At 51.0% G+C, this 23,858-nt stretch overlaps 1 protein-coding gene and 1 long non-coding RNA gene across 2 annotated transcripts; one reads left to right on the top strand and one right to left on the bottom strand.

Moving 5' to 3' along the window:
- Nucleotides 1–464: 464 nt before the first annotated feature.
- Nucleotides 465–22,060, bottom strand: CGN (cingulin). Its single transcript, XM_031436415.2, has 21 exons — nt 21,970–22,060; nt 15,962–16,842; nt 15,125–15,225; nt 14,902–14,971; nt 14,704–14,799; nt 12,948–13,075; nt 12,151–12,283; nt 11,585–11,797; nt 11,008–11,156; nt 10,626–10,758; nt 8,126–8,326; nt 7,572–7,778; nt 6,952–7,209; nt 5,761–5,931; nt 5,091–5,252; nt 3,983–4,072; nt 3,435–3,518; nt 3,205–3,323; nt 2,830–2,938; nt 2,298–2,461; nt 465–1,981 (listed from the first exon to the last, which is right to left on the bottom strand). Exons 2-21 carry the CDS (start codon nt 16,826–16,828, stop codon nt 1,840–1,842), a joined length of 3,597 nt encoding a protein of 1,198 aa, XP_031292275.1. The 5' UTR covers nt 16,829–16,842; nt 21,970–22,060; the 3' UTR covers nt 465–1,839.
- Nucleotides 15,598–18,818, top strand: LOC135318967 (uncharacterized). The gene is made up of 3 exons (XR_010377452.1): nt 15,598–15,702; nt 17,244–17,343; nt 18,561–18,818. It is a non-coding gene; the product is annotated as an uncharacterized LOC135318967 (long non-coding RNA).
- Nucleotides 22,061–23,858: the final 1,798 nt, after the last annotated feature.

The raw sequence follows: 23,858 nt of genomic DNA, 5'->3' as shown, positions 1-23,858 counted from the left end.
AGGTCTGACCCCCTGTTGAGCGGGCAGAACCCCTGAATCTGGCAATAGGATCTGGTAAACAGCTAGCTCCCTCTTCGAGGCAACACAAGGGCAGGGATCACAGAAACTTCCCTACCTCCCATGTGGGGACTGGGTCCCATGCCGGGTAGGAATGGATGGGTATCTTTGTGCCTGGGAGGTGAATGCTGCGGATACCCTAATGCCCCAAGGGAATAAAACCCAATTCTGATCTGTCTCATCTAACCCTCAAAGAAGGCATTTATTGGCCTTGTTATTTCCAGAAGTTTGTTCAGCAGAGAAATGGAACTTCCCTAGGTTCCATCTGAGCTATCATAAAAGGCCTCTAAAAAGGGAGGTGAGCCAACCCCCAGCTTCAGCCCGTAAGGTGTACAGTGAAATGGTTTCTTCATAAAATTTAGACTTCCAAATAAGTCAGGGAAAAGAATGAGAAGACAAGCCAAGGATTTCAGTATAGATATATAATTTTAATATTTAATTTAAAATAAATTCAATGCTGGGTTGGATTGGGAGAGAATATATGATTTGCAGAATAGAGGATTTTTTTTTTTAATCATGATATTACAGGTCATTGGTGAGAACAGGCTTCTCGCTCCTCTAGGCTCCTTACAGAGCCTGCTTAGGAAATAAGAGAGGTGAATCATCTCCCTTACCTCCTCCCCACCAGAACTTGGCTCTCCCCAAATCCCCAAAGAGGAATAAGTCCTCCACTGCCTCTTCCCATTTCTACCACGAGTCAGCCTCTAGCCCCTCTGGGTCAGGAAGCTCTGTATCAGGTCCAAGCTCCTGAGATAACTGAGGTTCCCTCAGTTCCCTACTGAGGCTGCACACATCTTGTCAGAGAAGCCACAAGTAAGGCCACAGAGACCAAAATATTTGCTTTTCGAACTTGTGTAGACAGTTCTCAGGGTTCCCTGGTGCAACCACCCTATAAACACATCCATAGTCACAGAGAAAGAGGAGGAAGGATGGAAACCCTGAGCAGAACCAGGCCCCAGCACCCTATCACTGCCCTACCAAAGTCCCTCTCACAAGGGCTCATAGGCAGAGAAGCTCTCTTGACCACCCACTGGGGCAGCAGGGAAAGCTGAGGGCCATGGCTGGGGAAAGGGTAGTCCTTGGAGAGGTATTATTGTGCAGGTATAAAAGGCAAGAAGAGCATCCTTACCTCCTCGCCCTGGCTAAGGCACTGAGAAGAAAGAAGGAATGTAGAGATGGTGAAGATAGGAAGGGGAGGAGACAGGGTCCCTTGGATCCTGGCCTGGGGAAGACAAAAAATACAGGAATGTAGACAGGTGGGGACTACTACAAGGGCCCCATGACTGTGGAAAGAAGAGCATCTGAGAAGTGGGTAGAGCCACGCCAGCATGTCCATTACCCATAACGTCGCCCTTCCCCTGCTCCAGAATGGGAGGAAAATGAGCTGGAGTCAAGGGAGCAGAATCACATAGGGTATTTCCCTGAGCCTGGGGTTAAGGGCTAAAGAAATAAAGCTTTATATACATGGCAATTTTTATTCCTTCCTATCCTGCTTAACCCCCCTCAGCCATATGCTGACCAACTTGCTGCTATGAGGGAGAAGAGGGAGGAGTCGGCACTTAAGGAGAGGGCTCGGTTGGCCTAAAATGCCCATTCCTCCAGAGGAAAGGGGAAGTCTGTCCACCAGCTTAGCGTTTATCACCATCACTCACAACCTTCCCTCTCTTAGGTCTCAATGACTGAGTCCCCCACAGGAATGAGGAATCCGAGGCTAGGCAGGGCAGGGCAGGGCTGGCCAGGATAGGCCTCAAGAGTGGTTTCTGAGCCCTCGTGGACCACGAGCTAACAAGAGCTGGTCTGCAGGTTGCTCTCCGTAAGCAGAGATGCGATGGAGGAAGGATCGTAGACACCATCAAATTCCTCATCTGAGCTCAGCCCTTCATGTTGCAGAGTTGACTCAGCAGCTGAGCGGGAAGCTTTACGCCTAAGTCAAAAAGAGGAATACTGGTAAGGGAAGGAGACAGAAAGATTTAAACAGCCTCCCTTTCCATACTAAGGGAACTCTCAGTTTTCTAAGGCCTAAAGCTACTCACAAGACTCCCCCACTAACCAAAGATTTGGAGAGATTGGGCACGGGATGGGGGCTGAAATGCTAAAAGATCATCAAACTGGCTTTCAGCCAGGAATGAGTAATTGCAAAGTCTCATCTTAGAAAGCCTCCCCCTACCCAGCTCAGGAGAGCCCATTCCCTTCTCGCTCTACCATCCCGATGGAGCAGGGGGCAGCAGGGCAGCCCATACCAGGAGTCCTTCTCCAGGGCTTTGATCCGGGCCTGGAGCTGTTCATTGACCTCATGCTGCTCCTCCAGCTCGCGCTGGGCCTTCTTCCTCAGGCCGTCCAGTCGCTCAATTTCCTCCTCTGCTTCATCCACCTGCCGCTTCAAAGCCTTCACCCTCAGGCTTAGCTAGACAGGATACCAAGTTCCCACATTAGAAAAGGAGCTGCTGCAACCATGGCCTGGGACCTTCTCCCCTGTAGCAATCTTGACAAGGGATAGGTGCCCCTAGAAAAATGTGACCATAGGCAAGCTCCCTAGCCTCATAGGTTTGTCTTGGGGATTCAATAAGTTAATACATCTCTTGGAAAGAGAGCCTAGCATATCATAAGCACTCAATACATGTGCTTAGCATGGCTGCTCTAATCCAGGCCTTTCACCCTAGCCTTTCTGTCTTTATAGAAGGAAAGTCTAAGTTTAGAAGACTTGTGAGATGGGGCCTCCCCTGGCCTTCAAGCAAATGCATAGTTCACATTTGCCACGTGGTCACTTGGTACCTGGTCTTTCTGGTCATTGACGTGCTGCCGCTCATCGTCGATCTGGATGGACAGCTCTTTAACTCTCCGCTCCAGCTTTCGGTTGGTGGACTGCAGGGCTGTCTTCTCCCTAAAAGGGTAGGGTAGGGGGATGTCTACAGCTGTTGCCATTTCTAAAGGGACCTCTGCTTGGCCCCCTACTGCCTCCAAGAGGACTCGGGAGGATCCAGAACAGAGCCAAAGAACCGGGAAGACAGGGGTCATTCACATTTCAGAATTTCTCCAACTCCCTCTTCTCTGTATCAAGAGAAGAGGTCTCTGGAAAAGTCAAGCCTCGTTGGCCATGTCTGAGGCAGAAGATGGAGGGAGACCAGAGGGAGGTTGGGCTGGAGTCACCTCTCTTCAGCCTGCAGCCGCTCCTGCAACTCCCGATTCTGGGACTCAAGCTGACAGAGGCTGGCGCTGGGTTTCTGGAAGCCTTCTGAGCTGGCCAACCGGCTTTTCAAGTCCTTGTTCTGAGAGGGAAAGGAAGCCTCATTGGTTAGCACTCCACCTCCGATGGCTTCCATGGTCATTCTACCCGCCTCCTGGGGTCCATCCCCAAGACTCCCCACTCCTCCCCTTACCTGTCTTTCTAAGGAGATTTTGTCACACTCCAGGTCCTGCCGAGCAGACCTCTCCTGCATGAGCTCTGTCCTCAGCTGGTCCACCTAGTGGGGGCGGGCGAGAGGAACCAGACGTGGGGAGGACCAGTGATGAACCAGCAAGCTGAACCAAGTGGGGAAGAGTAACTGGAAAGCGCTCTCGGAATCCCCCAAATGCCCACGCAACTACGAAATCACAGCCTAAGTGAGGAGCCACAGAATTTAAGCAGGGCCTCCTCAGTCTCACCAGGAACTAGCATCCCTTCTGAATGGAAGCAGCCCAGACTCGGGTCAGTAGCCCAGGCCACCAGGATTCCTTCCTCCACTCAAATTCCTGGCTTCTTTCCACCCAAGGAAACCCTGTAACCCTTCCCAAGGCAGATGAAAACCTGCAGTGGAGCCAGCCATGCACCGGTTCTGCAGCCAGAACTCGCCAGGTATGAAAGATGGGAGAGCAGGATTATTTTTGAAAGGGCTAGGGGGTTCTGTAGTCAGGGGTAGACATAGGCGAGGGGTAAGGAAGGAGCTACCTGGTCCCGGCCACGATTCATTCGTTCCGTCAGCAGCTCCACAGTGCTCCTCTCCTCATCTAACTCCACCTCCAGCCTTGAGACTTTTTCCTGTGGCAGAGGGACAACAGGTTAATTCTGCCCCAAATGCTAGACACCAGAAAGCCAGACTCTGACCAGGACCCTCTCAAACCCCAGCCTCCAGACTTTTCTTTCTCTCATATCCCAGAACCTGCTGGTCCCTGACGCAGCCCAGAGCCACCAGGGAGCTGGCGCCCTCTGCTGACCAAGTGAGGCGTCAAGGGGAAAGGGTGGGCCCATTCTGGTCTTGGTCCCTTGGCAGGATAACAAAGCCCAGAAACTACTTCTCACTGGAGCAGCCCTATTTCCCTAATGGGAAAATAGAGGGAAACCCAAGTACCCAAGCAAAGGCTAAGATGGAGAGTCAGAAACTGAAGCATCAGGGTACAGGCAGGAAGCAAACTCGAGCCAGGCAGAACCATGTAGAGGCTAAGAGTGTGGGCTACAGGGCCAGACTGCCTGGATTTGAAAATCAGATCGCCATTTCCTAGCAGAGGAGCCACAGACAAGTTGCTTGGCCTCTCTGTGTCTCAGTTTTCCTCGTTTGTAAAATGGAGAAAACAAGACTACCTACCCCACAGGGTTACTCTGAGGATTAAATGAGTCTCAAGTACGCGGCACACAGCACAATATGTAAGAGTTTGCCACTACTGCAGCTATCATTGTTGTGTTGTTGTTATTGTCAACATAAATATAGCAAAACCGAAGATCACTGTTGATTCTAAAGGGGAGAAGCCACTGCTCAGCTCCAGCCAGCAGCCGCCATGCAGACAACTCAGGACACAAAGCCCCGTGTTACTATATATTTCAAATGAATAAATGAAGCCATAAATCCAAAACTTTATGTGACATGTATAAATTTCTAAACAGCAGCAATTAATTCAAAGTTGTTGAAAATACTGCAGTCAGACAAAAACCCCACAGCCAGTTTTCCAAGCCTAGTATAGAAAGAGGCTTGGGGTGTCCTGGCTCTTTTCCCCACAGAGGTCCCGTCTGGGCCAGGATCCAGGCCCTCCCCCCCTTTCCCCATCCCATCCTGTGTCCTCACCTCAAGATTCTTGAGTTGCCGGCTCCTGTCATCCTGGGAGCGTTTTTTGTTCTCCGCCTCTTGCTCCAGCCCCTGCAGTCGCTGGGCCAGCAGCTCTTTGTCCAGCCTGGCCGTGTCCCGGTCAGCCTGGGATGCCTGCAGGGCCTGCCGCAGCCTCTGAGTCTGGTCAGAAGGGAAAAATGCAACAGCTCAGATAAGGTAAGGTGGGGGTTGAGGGGTGGGAGCAGTCCAGCCCTGCGGGCGGAAATAATTCAACACTGACATCCTTTTAGAATTGCCAGAGCGCGGGACTTTTAGTCCATTTTCTATATTGTCTTGAGATTCTCTACACAAGTTTAAATCACCTGAGGAGTTGTTAGACTGATGGTCCTGGATCCCAGCCTCAGAGAATATGAGTTAAGTGGTACAGGATGCGTCTTGAGTATTGAGATTTTTTAAAACCTTCACAGGTGGCCCTAATGTGCAGCAGAGTTTGAAAATCACTGCTCTACAATGCATCCCCTACCGTCTGCACCTAGGGTAGACGACTCCCCCCACCCTCCCCCACCTAAATGGTCAGACCTACACCTGGGTTCCAGGATCCCTCGGTCACAGGTTTAGTTACGAGGCAAAGACCTTCAAACCAAGGACTTTGGGAGGGTTCCCACCCTCCTACCATTTAGGCTCCTACCTCATCCTGAAGCCGGCTCAGCCCCCCAGAGGTCTTCTCTGCCTCACTGGCCCATTCCTTGGCCTGACGCTGGGCATCTGCCACCTCCCGCCGGGCCTTTTCCTTGTAATCCTCCAGCTGGGCGTGGAGCTGCTGCAGGGCTTGCTTAGAGTCGTCCCCAATCTGCTCCAGCTGAGACACCAAGAAAAGCGCTTTTTCAGCACTGCCTCTCCTCAACAGATGCCTGGTCCCTTCTCCGTGCCCAGGCTCTCCAGACTCCCAGAGCCTCCCTTCTGCCAAGGTAGCCATCTCTTGTTCTTTTCTGGCCCCAGGTCCCTAGTATGGCTGGGTCCCTAGTAATACATAGATTTCCTGGGTTCAAATCCTGACTCTACCACTTACTAGCTATGTGACCATAGGCAAGTTACTTATCCTCTCTGAGTCTCACTTCCCCATCTGTAAAACAGGATAATAATAGCACCTACATCACAAGGTTGTTGTGAGAATTGTGTTCATTAATTATGTAAAGTACTTACAACAGTTCCTGATACAAAGCAAACTTTAAGGTCATACTGATCATATTTCAGCAAATCCAAGATGCCGGTGATTATTATAAGATGTACTACTAAAAGAAAAATCTGCCGATTGAACTATAACATACCATCAATTATAAGACACACATGAAGTTCAGAGATGATACCATGTGCATTTTAGAACTGATGAACTATATTAGATGTTTCCTCCAGTTTTATAAAGTAAGAGATTAAGAGGAGAACCTTACCCGGAAAAAGGCAATTTATTTCCTTCTCTTCCTTTCTCCTCCCCCAAATATAAAATTCTACCAATGAAAATTCCTGTTTTTAGGTTTTAAAGACATCTAAGGAGGGATTATAGGCCTTTTTTCTTCCCCCAAATATAAAATTCTACCAGTGAAAAGTCTTATGTTTGGGTCACGTAGACTTCTCAGAGGAACTCCAGGAGACAGTCCCCAAGGATCAAGACCATAAAGAACTGGGATGATATGGGCGGCGGACAAGAACACCGACAGGAAGTAGGAAAGATGCCACTCTGAAGATCTGGCCTTGGCCTCCCCGACAGTGAACTTGAGGAACGCAAACACCACACATTGTGACCCCTCTCCCACCCCGTCCCCCAGGCAGGCTTGTGTATGAGCGGGGTCTCCTTCTGAGGCCTGGCCACCCCGTGCCCCACCTCCTTGTTCAGCCGGTCCACAGTCCTGTCCAGCAAGCGCTTCTGCTCCTCCAGCTCAGCCTTGCTGCGCCGGAGGGCCTCCCGCTGCTTCCCCTCCTCCTCCAGGGCCCGGTTCAGCGCCTGCTGCTCCTGCCCCAGGCGGGCCAGCCCCCGCTGGGCCTCCTCCAGCCGTGCCTCCAGTGCCCGCTTGGCTGCTGCCAGGCTGCCCTCCTCCTCCTGAGCGGCGTTCAGGGCCTCCTCTAGCCGCTGCTTCTCTGCCTGGGAGTGGGGAAGATGAGGGACTGAGATGGGGCAAAGCTTGGGCTCAAGTCATTTGGAGGTGAGTAGGTGGGAGGGAGGAGGAAGAGATATTTCTGAAAAAGGTGGGCAATGAAAACAGGCTCAGAGGAACCAGCTAAGAACGGAGAACATGCAGAGTGGGAGCCAGACAAAAACACCAGTGCAAAGGATGAGACCTTCAAATCAACGCAGTCCAGGAAATAAACCCAAGGTTAACAGAAGGCTGCGGAGGCAAACAGACGCACACGACCGGCAAAATAAAAGTGATGGCCGGGTATTTAGTCAAGGATGAGAGGACAGAGGGCCAGGAGGAAGCCATCGATGTCGGCAGAAGCACTGACCTCTAGCCGCTGCACCTTGTCCCGAAGCCGTGCCTCCGCCACTTCCCCACCCTCCGCCAAGCCGCGGGCCTCCTTCAGCTGCTGCTCCAGACCCAGGATGCGCCGTCGGAATTCGTCATTTTCCTCCTGGGTCTCCCGAAGTGTCGTTTCCACTGCTGCCCGACGCTGCGCCAGCACCGCTGCTTCTGCCTCTGCTGCCATCTGAGCCTGAGGCCGGTTCAGGGAGAGGCGGCTCAGACCCCAGGGCTCCAGGTCACTGACCACTCCCAGGAAAGCCACTCCAAAGAGAGCCCACAAGAACCCGGACATGAAGAGGGGTAGTGCCACCAGCCAGAGGCCTCCCTGAGACTCCCACCCGTACAGAGATGCAGTGGGTGTCACCACGTACAGCCAGGCCTCCCCTTGCCCCATCCTGCCTACTTTTAACCACACACCTGAGACCATGGATCTGGTCTATACATACCCACGATAGGTAATTTTCCATGCCCTCTGGCTCCTTAGCCCTCCAGACCCCTCAGCCTCCACCTCCTAAGCCCTGTGCCCACTCCCCTTGCCTTGGAAGCCTCTTCACAGTCTTGTCTCAGTTGCTGGAGGGTCTTTTGTAGCTGGAGGTTCTGCTGTTCCAGCCCCTGGCCTCGTTCAGCCTCGACCTTCAGCTGCTTCTCCAATTCCCGCTCCCGGTGCCTCCCAGCCACCTCCTGGCTCTGCTGCTCTGTCCGCAGCTCCTTAAGTTCCTCCTGTGTCCGGCGCAGCTCCTAGAAAGGAAGGGAAGTGGTGACAGGGCAGAGAGAGCCAGCCTGGGATACCAGAATGTGGAGAAACGGAAACCCTCATACACTGCTGGGAAGAATGTGAAATGGTATGGCCACTTTGGAAAATAATTTGGCAGTGTCTCAAGAGTTACCCATAAAGTTACCATATGACCCAGCAATTCCACTTTGAGGTATACACAAGAGAATTTTATAAACATATGTATGTCCACAAAAAAACTTGTAAATGAATGTTCATAGCAGCATTATCCATGATAGCTAAATATAGAAATGATGGAAATGGCCATCAGTTGATGAACAAATAAATAAAATGTGGTATATCCACATAGTGGACTATTATTCGACCATAAAAAGTAATGAAGTACTGATACTCGCTACAACATGGATAAACATTCAAAAACAATATGCTAGGTGAAAGAAGCCAGACACAAAAGGCCACATATTATAGAAGTTCAATTATACGAAATGTGCTGAACAGGCAAACCCATAGAGAAAGAAAGTAGATTAGTAGTTGCCAGGGATGGGCAGAGTGACTGCTAATGGATATGGGGCTCTTTTTTGGGGTGACGAAAATGTTCTGTATTTAGATAGTGGTGATGGTTGTACAACTCTATGAACATACTAAAAACCACTAAATTGTATACTTTAAAAAGGTGAATTTTATGGTATGTGAACTAAATCTCCATTTTAAAAAATTACATGGAGTGAGAACAGATGAGAGTATGGATAAAACAGGACTGGCTATTTAAAAAAAAAGGTGAAAACCAAAATATGTGACACAATAGATACTGGTGCCACTGATTTCTTTTGGAAAAAAAAATTAAAATATGAGTTCTGGTTCTAATTCTTTATCTATTAGCTCCTTCTGAAATTCAGAAAGGATCATAACTAGGCTGAAAGGTTATATGTATATAGTGAGTCTCTGATGTAAGACACTAACAAACTAACTACAAAGAAAAAGAAAAATAGCCCTTTGTATGGTCTACGGTGGACAGGGTTAGTCTATTTTCCTGATGTATATTTTGTTTATCAATTAAATACTTAATAAAGTACACTTAATATGTGAGATAAATGAAACAACAGTTATTTTAGCTTTTTAGCTTTATCCAGTATAATAAATCAACTGAGATTATCCTGGGAATGTCCAAGTTCACTACGCCAGCTAACATTCTAACAAGGACAGACTTCAGACTATCCTTGATATTTGTTAACCTAATAACAGTATATTTAAAACTAAGAGTATTTTTGATTTCACAACCACAAAAGTATGTTTGGTTAACCATTATTATGTCTTGCTACACCAAATATTTTGTGTAAGCTCAGGCTTTTATTTTACTGGAAAATCATCATTTAGAGCTATATTCCTTTACTCATTTAAAAGTATGATTACCTTGATTATAACTTGGTAGTCTGATAGTAAAAGCATGACTAACAAGCACTGATTAATTAACACTTGTTCAGTGAGCACCTACTGTCCAGCACAGTGAACCAAAGAAATGCAGCCCTGGAAGGGTTCTCAGGAGGCTGTAAATGCCAGTTCCTTACAAGTGATGAAAATATTTTCTAATTTTCTTTTTTTTTATTGCTTTTTTTTCTAATTTTCGAATCATCCAAAATAATGTGTTGCTTTCTTGTCCTTCTAACTAACCAGGAATGTGAAGAAATTATTTGGGTGCCCACTTCAACTTTATGACCTCGTCACTTATAAAATACCCATGCATGATAAAACATTTAACTCCCTTTGTCTAGATTCTACGCTCTCTAAGCAGCCTTCAGTTTCAATTTGGCTTCCCCTGTGGGTCAGCTGCCCATGCCAGTGCAAGCGTTCACCAGTCCATGGGACAACACTTCTCATTGTTAAGTGAATAAACTGGCATTCTAACTGTAAATGTTTGTTTCACAAGCATAGTTAATGAGTCCCCTCTGAAAAACAGAGCAACTCTCGCCACGCTGACCAAATTAGGTTTCCAAGCTTGCAAAAATGACCCTGGAGTTTCACAAATCTACCTCAATGCTGCTACCCATGAGGTCTCTTGGGAGGCAGCCAGGAGCCTCTGGCTATAACCCAACCTGGCCACTGAGAGCCCTTTCCATCAGAAACTTCAGTACTCAATGAGACCAGTCCTGCTGGAGCGTGTGCTGGTGAGAGATAAGGCTGAGCAGGCAGGAGGAAGCCTGAAACTCAAGCACACGGCAGACACCCACACTGGTGTGGGGGCCCTCATGGACAGGTGAGGCAGGTGCCCATCACCCCAACCTTCTGCCCCGACCAACTCCCAAGTACCTTCCTGAGCTCTTCCACCTGGCGAGTATCTCCAGCACCAGCTCGGGCCTGCCCTAATTCCCTCTGCAAGACCTCTATCTTCTCACCAAGTTCCTCTTCCATCTCCTCCTTCTCCATCCGCAGCTGCAGGAGTCTGAGCCCAGCAAGGTGAAATAAAAGGGAAAGTGAACAGGGTGAGGCCACCTGCCTGGGAGAGGTTAGCAGGCGATGAAAACTACCTCCCTGGAGGCCAATACACTGGGCACCCACCGTCAGGAGAGAGGAAGCTGGACTGGACAAGGGCCATCTGAGTAATGGGAGAGTAAAGAGCACAGCATGGGCAGAAAGGAGGTGGGATATCAGAATCATGGATGAGTATCCTGTGGGGGAGCGACGTCCTTACTCCTGCTTGGTGGCTCTAAGCTCCTCCTTGTTCTTCTGAAACATGTTCTGCCAATGCCCTGTCTCCTCTGAGGTCTCCTCCAGCTCCCTCTGTAGCCCCCGCACCAGGGCTGACATCTTCTGCCTCTCAGCCTCCAATGCCGCGTGGTCCTAGGGAAGGGGAGAGTCGGGGGCCAGGAGGCTCAGAGGGAGGAGCTCACTCCAAACCGAAGTGTGAGTGTGTAGAGGGGGAGGCTGCGGCCCAGAGGCGCCATGCCCACTGCACACCCTGACACCCAGGGGTGTCACTGCTAACAGAAGGCTCTCTCCCCAAGACACAGTCTGCCCCCTGCACCCTCGGAAAGCCTCCCCCAGTTATCTCCCCAGGGGACTTCAGTCACACACCGTCATGGGACTTCTGGCATACACTCCTTCCCTCTGTCCGTGTAGGTTTCCTGACCAGGGTTTTCATTACCTCTCACATGTGTCTTTTAGGGGGAGTTCCAGTTACGACCACAAAAAGTCCAAAATACCAAGACCTCAAGGCAGCCCCCTTCCCCGGGGCGTCCGCTGCACCCGGCCCTGCTCCTGTCACGTGCCTGGGTGGCATCCTGCATGCTCCGGCGAAGCTGCTCCGCGTCCCGCTGGTACTGCTGCCGGACGTGCTCCACCTCCTGGTCACGGGAGGCCACCTCCTCCTTCAGGGCACCCTTCAGGGCTGTCAGCTCCCGCTCCCGCAGCCGCAGCTGTTCCTCTATCCTCTGTTTCGCCTCTAAGACCTCTTCCAGAAGCTCCCGGGTCTGTAACAGGTCCTGGGAAAGTGAAGGTGGAAGAACAGAGGTGATCACATTAGGACCCACCTGTCCAATAATTCATTCATTCAGTAACTCAAAAAATATTTATCGAGCACCTCCTATCTGTTAAGCATGGTACCAGGGATGGTACCAGCAGCTCTCTGCCCTCTGTGATGCCTAGTAGGGTAAAGGAAACCCACCATTCTGGGCTGAAGCCCCACCCCGCCATTGAGTCTGCCTGAAAGCACAGTGAGGGATACTTGTAATCAGCTACCTCCTCCCCATACTTTGGGGAAACTGTAGATGAGCAGACTTGAGTATGTTCTAGCCAAAAGGGAGCAGAGGCTGGGGTATCCACCCCTACTCCTTACCTTCATTAGCACCTCCTTAGCAGGCTCAGGACCCTGGGCCTGTTTCAGCTTGTCCTGCAGCTCCATCACCTGGGTCTCCAGCCCGTGCCGGACCCTTTCACCCTGGTCCAGGAGGAGCTTCACATTCTGGAGCCTAACAGTCCATCAGAGATAGCATCGTCGCACATGTGTGCCAGGCAGCTTTCTAGACACTTCACTTATACGAATTCCTTTCATCCTCCTTCAAGTCTCCATTCAAATCTTAAGGAGGCCTCCCCTGACTACTTTATTTAATATTACAGCCTGCTCCCCCATAACCCAGCCCCTCCTGATCTGCTGTCACTTTTTTAGTTATCACCTTCTCACATGTTACACATTTACTTACACGGTATGTTTATTGTTGACTGTCTGTTCCCCCTCCCCGGAAACTATGTTTTTAGAGAACAGGGCTCTTCACCTGTCTGGGTCACTGCTGGACCCCAGGAATCCAGATCAGTGCCTACCACACAGTATCCATGGCAAAAACTTCCGCTAAACCAATGACTGAATCCTCACAGCAATCCTGTGAGGTAGGTACTCTTATTAACCCCACTTTATAGATTAAGAATCTGATGCACAGACGCATACCCAGGCAGCCCAACTCGTGCACTATTACCATTACTGGCAGAGAAGGTAAAGAGGAAGGTCCTATCTTTAAACCATCTCTGTCTGTTCCTTTCAGCTTCTGGAGATTTCCATGTCTCCCTCAGGCCTGGGGGAGCTGCTAACTCTGGCCGAGGCCCCCAGGCAGCCCTACGTGCACCATTAGCTGCACTCACTCCTTGGTGCTCTGCTGGGCCTCCCCCTTCCTCCTCTCCAGCAGCTCCTGCAGTCGGCTGCACTCTTCTGCCTTCTCCTCCAGCTGCCGCTCCAGCCCAAGCCGGGACGGCTCTAGCTTCTGCCGCTTCTGGAAAAGCAAAGGAGAGTAAAGCAGGTGGAGAGCAGGGAAACCTCTCAGAAGGACCAGGAATGACGGAAATGTCTAGCATCTGTTGACACTCTATGGCAGGCACTGAACTAGGGACCTTATGAATAGCATCTGCACTTAATGCTCATAACAAGACTTGCTACTTGTAATGGTTTAAAATACATCCACAGATTCTTTGACATTCCTTTCTAGAGGGTGCTTCTCCCCTTGAACATAGGCTGGACTTAGGGACTTTCTTCTAACAAATAGAAAAAGGGGGAAGTGATGTGTAGCTTCTGAGAATAGGTTATAAAAAGGCCCTGCAGCTTCCTCCTTACCTGCTCCCTGGGGGCACTCACTCTAGGGGAAGGTAGCTGCCATACTGTGAGGACACTCAAGTAGCCCTATGAAGAGGTCCCCATAGCAAGGAACCGAGGCCTCCAACCAACAACCAGAGAGTAAGCCATTTTAGAAGTAAATCCTCCAACTCCAGGCAAGTCTTCTAATGACTACAGCCCCAGCCAATACCTTGACTGGAACCTCATCACAGACTCCGGGCCAGATCTACCCAGTTAAGTGGCTTCCCAATCCTGGACCCTCGGATACCATGTGATGCTTGTTTTGAGGGAATTTGTTAGACAGCAATCGATAACTACATGGAACAATTATTATTCTCCGCTTTACAGTTAAGGAAACAGAGGCTTAGGACATTTAAAGAACTTGCCCAACGTTGGTTACATAGCCAATAAGTAAAGGTACCAGGATTTGAACTCAGTTTGACTCCATGGCCCACCCTTTAACCACTACATTGTTTTTCAGGAAATTAGGGGAGTTACAATCCAACAGTTACTGAGTAACAGTTACTGAGCACCAACAACATACAAGGCAATACTGTGAGAGGTAGAAGCAGTATTTCTGTTTTGTTTTGTTTTTTCTTGGTGGGGAGGAGATAATTAGGTTTTTATTTATTTATTTATTTATTTAACTTTTTTTTTTAATGGAGGTACTGGGGATTGAAGCCAGAACTTTGTGGGTGCTAAGCACACACTCTACCACTGAGCTACACCCTACCCACCAGAAGCAGTATTTTTAAAAAGGAGTACATAGGTTTGAGCATAAGACTGATCTGAATTTTAAAATTCCTCATCTGCAACTGACCATCTTGAGCAATTCACTTAACCTCTCTGATCTTCAATTCTGTCATCATACAAGGGTCCTGGATGCCTACTTTATAGGCTTGCTCTAATTATTCCATATTACTCAGGATAGTATCTACTACAAAAATTAAACTCAATAAATGACATCTACTATTATTGCCATCATCATTATGCTAATGAAAAGAATGGAGGTAAGTAATTTGCTCAAGGTTTATACAGCCAGTAAGTGGCAGAGCCAGGACAGGAACTTCCCAAGGAAATGGAATGAAAAGCAGGTGGACCCCAGTGAACGAACTCTTCCTCTCTAAGCTCCAGAGAACTCCAGAAGTCCTGGCTGGGACTAGCACATTCTCTTCTCTCTTGTCTTACAGGAGACACAGTGTTCATTCCATCGCTTGGAAGAGCCAGCCAGGTCAAGGTTCTCTGCCCCTGTGGTCCTTCATCCCTCCTGCACCTCTAATCTCTCCTCACCTTCACCTCTTCATCCAGCTTTTTCTGGAGCTCCTCCACTTTTTGGGTGAGTTCGCCCTGCCCTGCCAAGGCCTTGGCAGAACCAGGAGATGCCATCTGCCAGTGACACCGGAGGAAGGAAGTGAGTCCATGTCCAGATCCCAAGGCCCACAAAGCCCTAACCCTGACCCCTGCTCCCACCATGAGGAGGCCACTCACCACCAGAGGCTGTATCTGCTCCAGCACCAAACTGACCTTCCTCCTCACAGACATTTCACTTTCTGAGCTTCTAGAGGATAAAAGGACAGACACAAGGGTTAGGGGAGGAAAGAGGTGGCAGAGATGAGGGAAGGAAGGGTTAAGAGCAGGGAAGATGGGGAACAAAAGTAGAAGGAAAAGAAGTGAGGGGCGTGACTCTGCTGTTGGGAGGGTTCCCACTCACCCCTCTCTCAGGATGCCATAGATGGTGGCCTTCACGTGGTCCACACTGCCTGGGGGGGCTGCCTCCTGCTGGTCTCGGAGAAGGTCTGGAGTTGATTTGAACTACAAAAAAGTAAACCCCCCCAAAATAGGAAGATTGAGAAGATTAAGCCAGAGCGTGTGTGGGTTTCAGATGGGCTAGAAGTGGCAGTTGGGAGACGAGGCCCTTCAAGCATGATGAACGAGCCTGAAGTGGTGACACCTCGGAGGCCTGAGCCACAGGCCTGGAAGGGGTCCTAGCAGGACACACCTCTCACCTGCAGCAAACTATATGTTCCTCAACAAACAGATCCCAACCAGCTGTGAGCTGTGTCACAAGCTATTGGTCCCCAGTGGCAGTTAATGTACTAGAATTCGTAAATGATTTACTTTTAGAACGGGCTTAGCTTTGTCCAGACTAAAGCCACTCCCCTGCTTACTTGCATTCCTGAGTGGGAGACAGAAGGTGGGAGCTTTGGCAAGAGCACCAGGTTGCTGTTCATAGCCTCCCAGCCCGCCTCACACAGGCTGCACACCCAGATGCTGGGGACTGCGGCCCAGGTAAGAGCAGGACAATGACAAGCAACTCTCCACGCTTGGGAATGCTGGTTCCGTAGTTAATCCCATTTCCTTTAGAATTTTGCCCATGGAATATCTTGAACACATGAATACCATCTATTAAATGGATATAAAGCAGAGGACAAAGAACAGAGACTTTCTGCCTTGGGTCATTTGAATCAGCATGGGGCCCCTGGGCTGGTGGGTCAGGGCTGATGAGAAGGGGCCAGGGATTGGAAGCCACAGAGGGCTGGGGTCTGACCTGTAGCATGGCAGGGTCCTGTGCTCTCCCCTGTGGCTCCTCAAAGCTCTGAAGGACCCAGTCCTGGGTCTGACGGGAACGGTTAAAGCCACCGAGAGGGCTCTGCCTCTGGGCCGACTGTTTCGAGCTGCCCACGTGCTGGTCACGCGTTGTGCTGGGGGTCCAGTGGTTGGGGGACCGGCGCTCCCGCTCCTCAAGGGTGTCCCTCGGGAGCCGGGTGTCCAGGCTCTGGCTCCGCTTGCGCTGCTCAGGGGGCAGCATCCGCATGCGGCGGCCAGTCCGGCCCCGGGCCTGGCCCCCGTGGTGACTGTCAAACTTGTTGATGAGCGAGTCCACTGAGGACAGAGGGGCAGTGTCAATGGTGCTACCCGGGGGCGCTCCTTGGGGGGCCAGCTCCAGCAGGCTGGTGCTCCTGTTGCCGGGACTCATGGCTGGAGGGCATGCCAGTGAGGCCTGGGACTGGGAGCGGAGCAGCCTTCCATCCCAGTGGGCCCCGCGCTCCTCATCAGACGTGCTGTCCTGTGAGGGGGCAGCAAACTCCTTGGCCTGAGAGTAGGGGTTCTCGATGAGTTCTGAGTCGGAGCTCAGAGATCCTGGGGCCCCTCGGTTATTGGGCCCCTTGATCTGGACCCCAAAGGAGTCACCACCTTTATCTCCACTGTTAAGCACCACAAAGGGCTGCCCGGCAATGCCCTGCACGCGCACGGCAACCCCGTAGGTATTGGCTCTTGCATCCTTAGCTGGGCGTCGCCCACCACGGCGAAGAGTGCCCATCTCTGCGTCACCCGCTGACTCTGTGATGAAGCGTATCTGGACTCCATGGTCAACAGGGCCCCGGGGCTCAGCCATGGTGGATGCCTGCTCCATGGGCAGGAGGGGTCCTAGAAGATGAAGAAAGAGTTTAAGCTGAGAGACTAGAAGTAGAAACCCAGAAATCTGTACTTGCCCAGCTTTCATGAGGCTGATTGCTCTGTCAATTCCTTCTACACAAAATAATAGTTCTCACACCTGCAGGATCTATGAAAGCACAGACTGCTGGACCCTACCCCCAGAGTACCAGGTACAGTAGGTAGGCCCCAACTGAGGATTTACATTTCTAACAAGTTCCCAAGTAATGCCAATACTGCTGGTCCAGAATCCACATTTTGAGACCCACTGACCCAAAAGAATCCACTTCCTCTAATACAGGCCCAGGGAGCTTGGCTTTGTCAAGAGTTTAAAGATTTTTCTTGATTTTCACACATACACATATGCCACCACCATGTGCCTCCCCCACTTCCAGTGAAGGCAGAATGAAAGCCCTGCCTGCAGACACCTGCAACCCAGTGGAGAACAGGGGGCCTCCACTCCCAGAGCTCATCTCAAATACAGAAGACCCCAAGGTATGTCATCCCATTTCTGGGAGGATACTCAAACCGATAGCACTGATGCCTCTGCATTGGGGGAACTGAGGGCTGGGGACAGGGATGGGAGAATGACCGCTTTCTACTGTGGATCTTTTTGTCCCTTTTGAATTTGGAACCATGGAGCTGTATTGCCTATTCAGAAAAAGATTTAAATAACAATGAAGAGTTCCAAACCAAGGGGCCTAGGACAATGTCCCATCTGAGGGCCAGAGCCAAGACCACTCCCAGGCCAGCTCCCAGGGACCACAGTGCTCAAGCTCAGAGTCAGCTAATGGAATGTATTCCAGGTATGCTCTGGCTCCAGGAACTTGGGGAGGAGAGGTTCTCCTCCAAGCAGATAAAAACTCAGCGTCCCCACCCCTTCTGCTAACCTCCACCAGGGCCTAGCACCAAACTGGAGGAGGAGCCTCTGATGTGCCAGACAGAGATACAAACACAACAGGCCCAGCTCAACCTCCCCATGGAGCTCTGGGCCAAGGAAACTTGGCAAGGCCCCCTTCTGGGATTAGAGAAGTGCTGGGAAGCCCAGGAACCCAGGGGGAGGAAGGGCGAGGCAGGGCTCCAGGTGAGAAAGGGCTTGGAAGAAGAGCATTCCTAGCACTCCCAGCCCTTCCCCTCCAGAGAAAGAAGCAGGGAGTGGGGAGCCCCTTATCAACAATCCTTCTTCACCTGTTTGTTGAAAGCAATGCACCCTTTCCCCCAGGAGACAGCCCACCCAAACTTTGACCACAGAATCTCAAGAGGTCCCTAAAGCCCAACCATGAACCTGAGGACCCCTGTCCTTCCTCTGTTCAGACACTGGAGAGGACTTCAACCAAATTCTCAGATACCCCAAACAGTAGGATATTATTTAGTTGGCAGGGCCCTGTGTTGGAATTCAAGTAAGAAATAGGACCAGAAAGAAAACTAGAAGGCAAAGAGATAAGCTCTCCAAACCACTCATCCAGTAGAAAGGGCACTAGAGTCAGGATTTAGCTTGGAATCCCAGCTTCTGCTCTTCACTTGATGTATATAACCTTCGGCAAATCACACTTTTCTGAGCCTCAGTTTCCTCATCTATAAAATGGGTATAATGATAATACCTCACGAGGTAATTACTTGTGAGAATTAGACAATAACAATTATGTGGATGTATACACCTGTAAAAATTTATCAAGTTACACACTGAAGATGTCTGTGCTTTATTTACTTAGGTTCTACTTCAATAAAAAGAGGGGGAAATGATGATATTAAACATGAAGACACCTAGCAGCACATGCCTGTCAAGAAGCTGACAACAGATGTCACCCTGCACATATGCTACTCCTTCCAACAGGACCTTCTTGGCTTCACCTCCTTCCCAGAAGGATGTCACTTCCTCAGAGGCCTTCCCCAACCACCCCCTCCGACAAACTAGAGCAGAGTCACACTGTGTGCTCTACAACTGTCCTTCAGTGAGTCTGCCTCAGTTTATTTTTATATAATTATCAGAGTGATGATGGGTTCCTGTCTGTCTCTTCCACTAGATTATAAGCTCCTGGAGGGAAAAAAAACATTGCTCTCAGCTGACTCCTGTGTCCCCAGGGCCTGGCAGATGGTAGATGTCAATATATATTTTTTAAAGGTTGTACCCTGAACCAAGGCAGACTCGCACAGCAGTGGGGAGATTTGCCCAAGGATCCCTCACAGCCATTTCTTGTTTGTCCTGGAAACAGGACCTCTTCCTGGCCTGGACTCCCTGCTCTATTCAGTCATAATTTTGGAACCAGATGTGCCTTGACTGCCAGCTCTCAGAAGTCACATGGTTTATTCACGATGCAGCTCTACCCTGCCGGTACATCTACGGATCTTCCAGATCCAGGTCAAGGAGTTCCGAGCCTAGTCCCTGCAGAGTACACAGCCCCTTGCCTGCCCAAGAGCTCCAAGTTACTCAGAGGTGGCATCAAGTCTACCCCCAGGTCCCAGTGACTCCCTTATCTCAACCCTCTTCAGTCCCAGGACACGTGGGTCAGGGGCCAGGCGGGCTGAAGGGATCTTTGGGGTGGGTCAGAAAGCAGGGCTCTAAATGATTCAACATGGAAAACCCGAAACCTACCCGCCTTCAGTTACAGAGGCCAGTGGGGCGGGGCCAGGGGTGCAGGGCAGCTCCGAGGCCTTGCGTAAGCCCCAGAGCAGGTAAACAGTGATCTAGTGCCAGGCAACAGGGAGCCTAGCGCCTTTCTCTCACCAGATGCCTGGCCCTGCTTTTCCCACCGCTGGCATGTGCCCAGAGCGCTCCTCACCAACTGTACTCTGGGAAGAGACTAGGCCAGTTAATTCAGCTTCATCTGTCTGCTTCTGCAATTCCTGCCTGCAAGGAGGGGGGGGGGACATGCACCTGTATCAGACAGCCACTTCTTCCTGAGTTACTCATTAGCCTGCCCTGCCCCAGTTCCATCACCTCTGGCCCAGCCGTAAGCATCTGGCTTCCAACTAGGAGTGACAGGGTCCCTGGACTCCTGGCAGGAAGTGGGGGTGGGGTGGTTTCGGGTGTGCCCAGGAAGAACTGGTTACAGAGGGCCCGGCGACATGCTAGATGCTATGGAACTGGCAGATGCACAAAATGCGTGAACTAGAGGTACAGAGATTAGACTCCCCTCAGAGGTGACAAGGAAAGCAAATGGTCAAAACAGAAAAAGACAGCTCAGTGACCCTGATCTTTCTGCTCCTATTGTCTCATAAAGAGTTAGCGAGATAAGAAGGTTGCCCGAGGATCCAAAGAGAACCCCCCAAGTGTACTCCTGGCTCAGTCCACTGAAAAAGTCAAACCTGAGCGCCAGGCTCAAGCTGCTTGGCCAGTGGGGTAAAAAACACAATGAGGAACTGGGCCCCTGCAAACTGGCTGGACTGGTTTGAGAGGCATGGGGAAGGGGAGGGCCAGGGAGACTCCACTGGCAGCTTGTTAAGCGGACCAGAGAAATTCCACACCACAGAGGAGGCAGAGGGGCAAAACCATGGGCAGGGAGTCTGTCCAGCCTAGATGCCAAGGCCAAGGCTTTGAAGGAAGAGGCAGAAGGTGGGGAGGGAGCAGGCAGGAGGAGCAGATACACAGTGAACCTGTTGAGTGACAAGCTAGCGTGTGACAGGAAGACTTTGTCTCCCTCTGCCCCTCCCTCTCAAGTTCCCGAGGTTGCGTTCCAGATCCCACACTGGCCTGGGCCACCTCCCTGGCCCTCAGCTCTCCCCTCCCTGGCATGAAGGGAAGCAGCAGCCTTACCCCCTCCTCACTTCCCACAGCGGTGACGGCATGCAGGTCAGCCTGGAGAAAGCAGGAAGGGTTCTAGGAAGCCAGAATCCTTTAAGGTCAGGCAAATCTCTGGATTAGCAGTCCCCTAGAGCCAGCCCCCCATTCCCAAATATCCAGGATGAAAAAAGAGGTGCAGAGACATGTGTAGGCAGCCTGTCGTCAACATAGCGGTTGCTAATTGTTTCCCAATTACAACAACTCTCCTCCGGCAGGGCATCAAAGGGGCCAAGCTAAGGCTGGCTCTGGTTCCCTCACCTGCCTAAGGCAAGGAAATCTGCCTCAGAAGTTCTGCCTGGGCCCTGATGTGCACCTCTCATGCAGCCTGGAGACTTGGAGGTGATAAATCCCCTAGTCCTGTGGTCTCCTGAGGAGTCCGGTCTATTTCCTGCACCAGTGCCTACTACCAGTCTGACAGCCATCAAGGTCCAGCTGTCAGGGATGCCTGGTGGGGTTTCAGGGACTAATGGGGAATTTCTGAGATGCATCAAGGAAATTGGTTAGGCTTCCAAACCTCACCCAACAGCCCCTATCTAGAACCACGGAAGTATGTGTGCTTAGTGGGAGGGTTTGACATCAGCCCCCAGAAAGAGACTTCATTAAAGAAGTCTTTCTACCTATTTTGTAGGCCTAGGGATCTGTGCTTACTCAAATCCCTCTCCTGCAGAGCAGTCTCTTGCGGAAGAAGGAAAAATTCTCCCTGGCATGAAACCAAAGGAGGACAAAGACTGAAAGCCTTAGTCTCACACCTAAGCAAAGAGATAGGGGTGCCTTCTTGTTCTTCCTCTCAGTGTCTACTATTTGCAACTGTCTTGCCCTGTAAGTGAATGGTTACGGGAGGATCCCACCCCTCAGAGCCATCTCAAAGCCAGAAGGGAGGTATCAGCGCCAGCTCCGAGTGGGAGTCGGGGGAAAGAAGCTCAGGGACACAGCACCTTTCCACGCCCTCTCCCTTGCGTCTCTCAGCCTCAGGCAGCAGTTCCCTTTGCCCAACTGAAGCTAACTCCTTCCCCTCACCGTTTCGGTCTCTGGGAGAAATTCTGCCCCGCGGACTGACGTCTGACCTCCAGAGATATCCTGGCCCTGAAACGCTTTCATGCCCTGGGAATAACCTTCGCCTCAAGTGCCCCTCACCTGGCACCTTCCCAGGCACCTGCCTCTGGCACCTTCGAGTAGGAGCCGATTCTTAATCAGTATTCCCATCATCCCTTGACCTTCCCTCCTCCTCTCGCCAACTCAGCACCTGTGCCCTGGGTATCTCTGATCGCCTGGACCCCAGCCCCTCAGGGACACACCTGAGGGCTCGCCTGCCTCTCAGGTGCCCTTGTCCCCTCACTCACCCCAGCCGGGCTCGGCGCTCGCGGGCTCGGGCTCGGGCTCGGGCTCGGGTAGAGCTGCACGCTCGGCTCCCGGGCCCTCCCCCTCCGTCCCGCGGTGCTCCCTCCTTCTTTTCCCCCTCCCACCAACCTGTTACTCCCCTCCAGGGCTCCACCTCCATTGGCCGTCACCGCCCGCCCCGCCTTACCCTTCCTCCGGTTGGTCCGTTTCCCGCGAGGGGCGGGGCCTCCGCCGCGGGGACCCAGACCCGGGTCGCCAGCCGGGGTGGGCGGGAGGGGCTGGCGGGGTCACGTGGGCCGGCGGGCGGCGGCGCGCGGCGAGGGGGCGCGGGGGGCGGGGCGGCGAGGGGCATCAGGAGGCCATTTTGGGGGCGCACTGGTCGGCCGCCGGTGACCGCCCCCTGCCCGGGCCCCGGGAGCCGCCCGCCGGAGCATCTTCTCGCTTCGGCTGCAGAATAGCCCCCACCTGCCGCGTTTTCAACGGCCGTCTGTCTAGACCCCTTTCTGCTCTTCACCTGCCTCCGCATAAGCCAGAATACTCTTCCGTCAGGTTCTGCGGAAAATCTCTCCCGGGTCCCCCGACGCCACGGCCTCCTCCGCCTCGGCTCCTCTCCCCTCTCCCCATCCTGAGCCAGGAGAATAGAGGGTTCTCCTCCCCCTTTTCCTGGCCTCCACACATCATTCAGCCTGGTACCTCTTTCTGTGTAGTATTTTGTCACCTTACAGATTATAAAATTTAATCTAAAAAATCGTATTCATCGTTTGTATCTCGTCCTACGCAAAGCTCCACCAGGGCCAAGATCTCTTGTGTTGTTCTCGGCTGTATCCCAAACGCGTAAAACAGGGACCGGCATTTGTTAGGCACTCAGTATTTGTTGAATGAATGGGAACTGTGTAAATTCACATGGAATAGGAATGACCATCATTCTAAGCAGAAAGGGTCTCAAACCCAGATTGTAAATCCATTTTGCAGTTTAGCCTTTTGAGAAGTGGGGAGAGTAAAGTCAGGGGAGCGCGGCAAACTGCAGGCACTGTGCTAACCTACTAGCTGTGGTTAAAGAGCAGTGTATCTGACTTCCTAGATTGTAATCGTTGAGGTATGTAAAAAAGAGGTTGATTTAGCTTACGTTGTTGGGCTCTGATATTCTCATTTACTCAACAAATATTTATTGTGTACCTTTTTGGGGTTGAAGAGGAATTTTACGTGCCACTGACTGTCAGGTGCTTTCTTGGGAGCGCGTTTCCTTCCCCTCCCCCAAACCTTCAACTAGGTGTAGGCCCTGGAGGGTAAAGTCCATCTCCCAGTTCCTCGGCTGGGAAGCAAAGTCTCTGCATTCCAAGGGAAGCTTTCTGTAGGGATTAGAGACATCAAACCGGCCCATGCCTCAGGGAGCAGGAAAAAAAAAAAAAAAAAGGATGGGGGTGAGAATCAGAAGAGGAACTGTCCTTCCGGGACCACGTTATCGCCAGACCACTGGGATTTTTTTTTTTTTAAGAGAAAAAAAAATTTTTATGTGAGATAGTTGGACCCAGATATTGGAAAAGTGGAAACGCCTAAACTCTCCGGGGTTAATGCTTAGGATATTTAGTGTATTTGTAGTAAACACAAAGTTAGGGTGGCAAAGGAGACACCCCACTCCAGCACTGTGAACACAGATTACAAGGAAAAACCAGGAAGCCTCTGAGTCACCGGTCATGTCATCTGTTCCTCAAGGAAGCACTTACTCTGAGAGAGACATTATCATCAGGCAGAGGTGACAAAGGTGATAGTAAGGCGTTTCCCAGAGTTTGTGTCCCTCTCCTTAAGAAATGTTACAATTTGGCAAGATTGACCAGTTTATAAATATGGCAAAGGTAGAGAATTAGAGCAAATATAATATCCACAAAGAAGT

The sequence above is a fragment of the Camelus dromedarius genome, chromosome 23, assembly GCF_036321535.1.
Source record: "Camelus dromedarius isolate mCamDro1 chromosome 23, mCamDro1.pat, whole genome shotgun sequence".
Classification (NCBI taxonomy): Eukaryota; Metazoa; Chordata; class Mammalia; order Artiodactyla; family Camelidae; genus Camelus; species Camelus dromedarius.
Note: the sequence above shows the minus strand (reverse complement) of the source record. Positions and strands in the feature narration are given on the sequence as shown.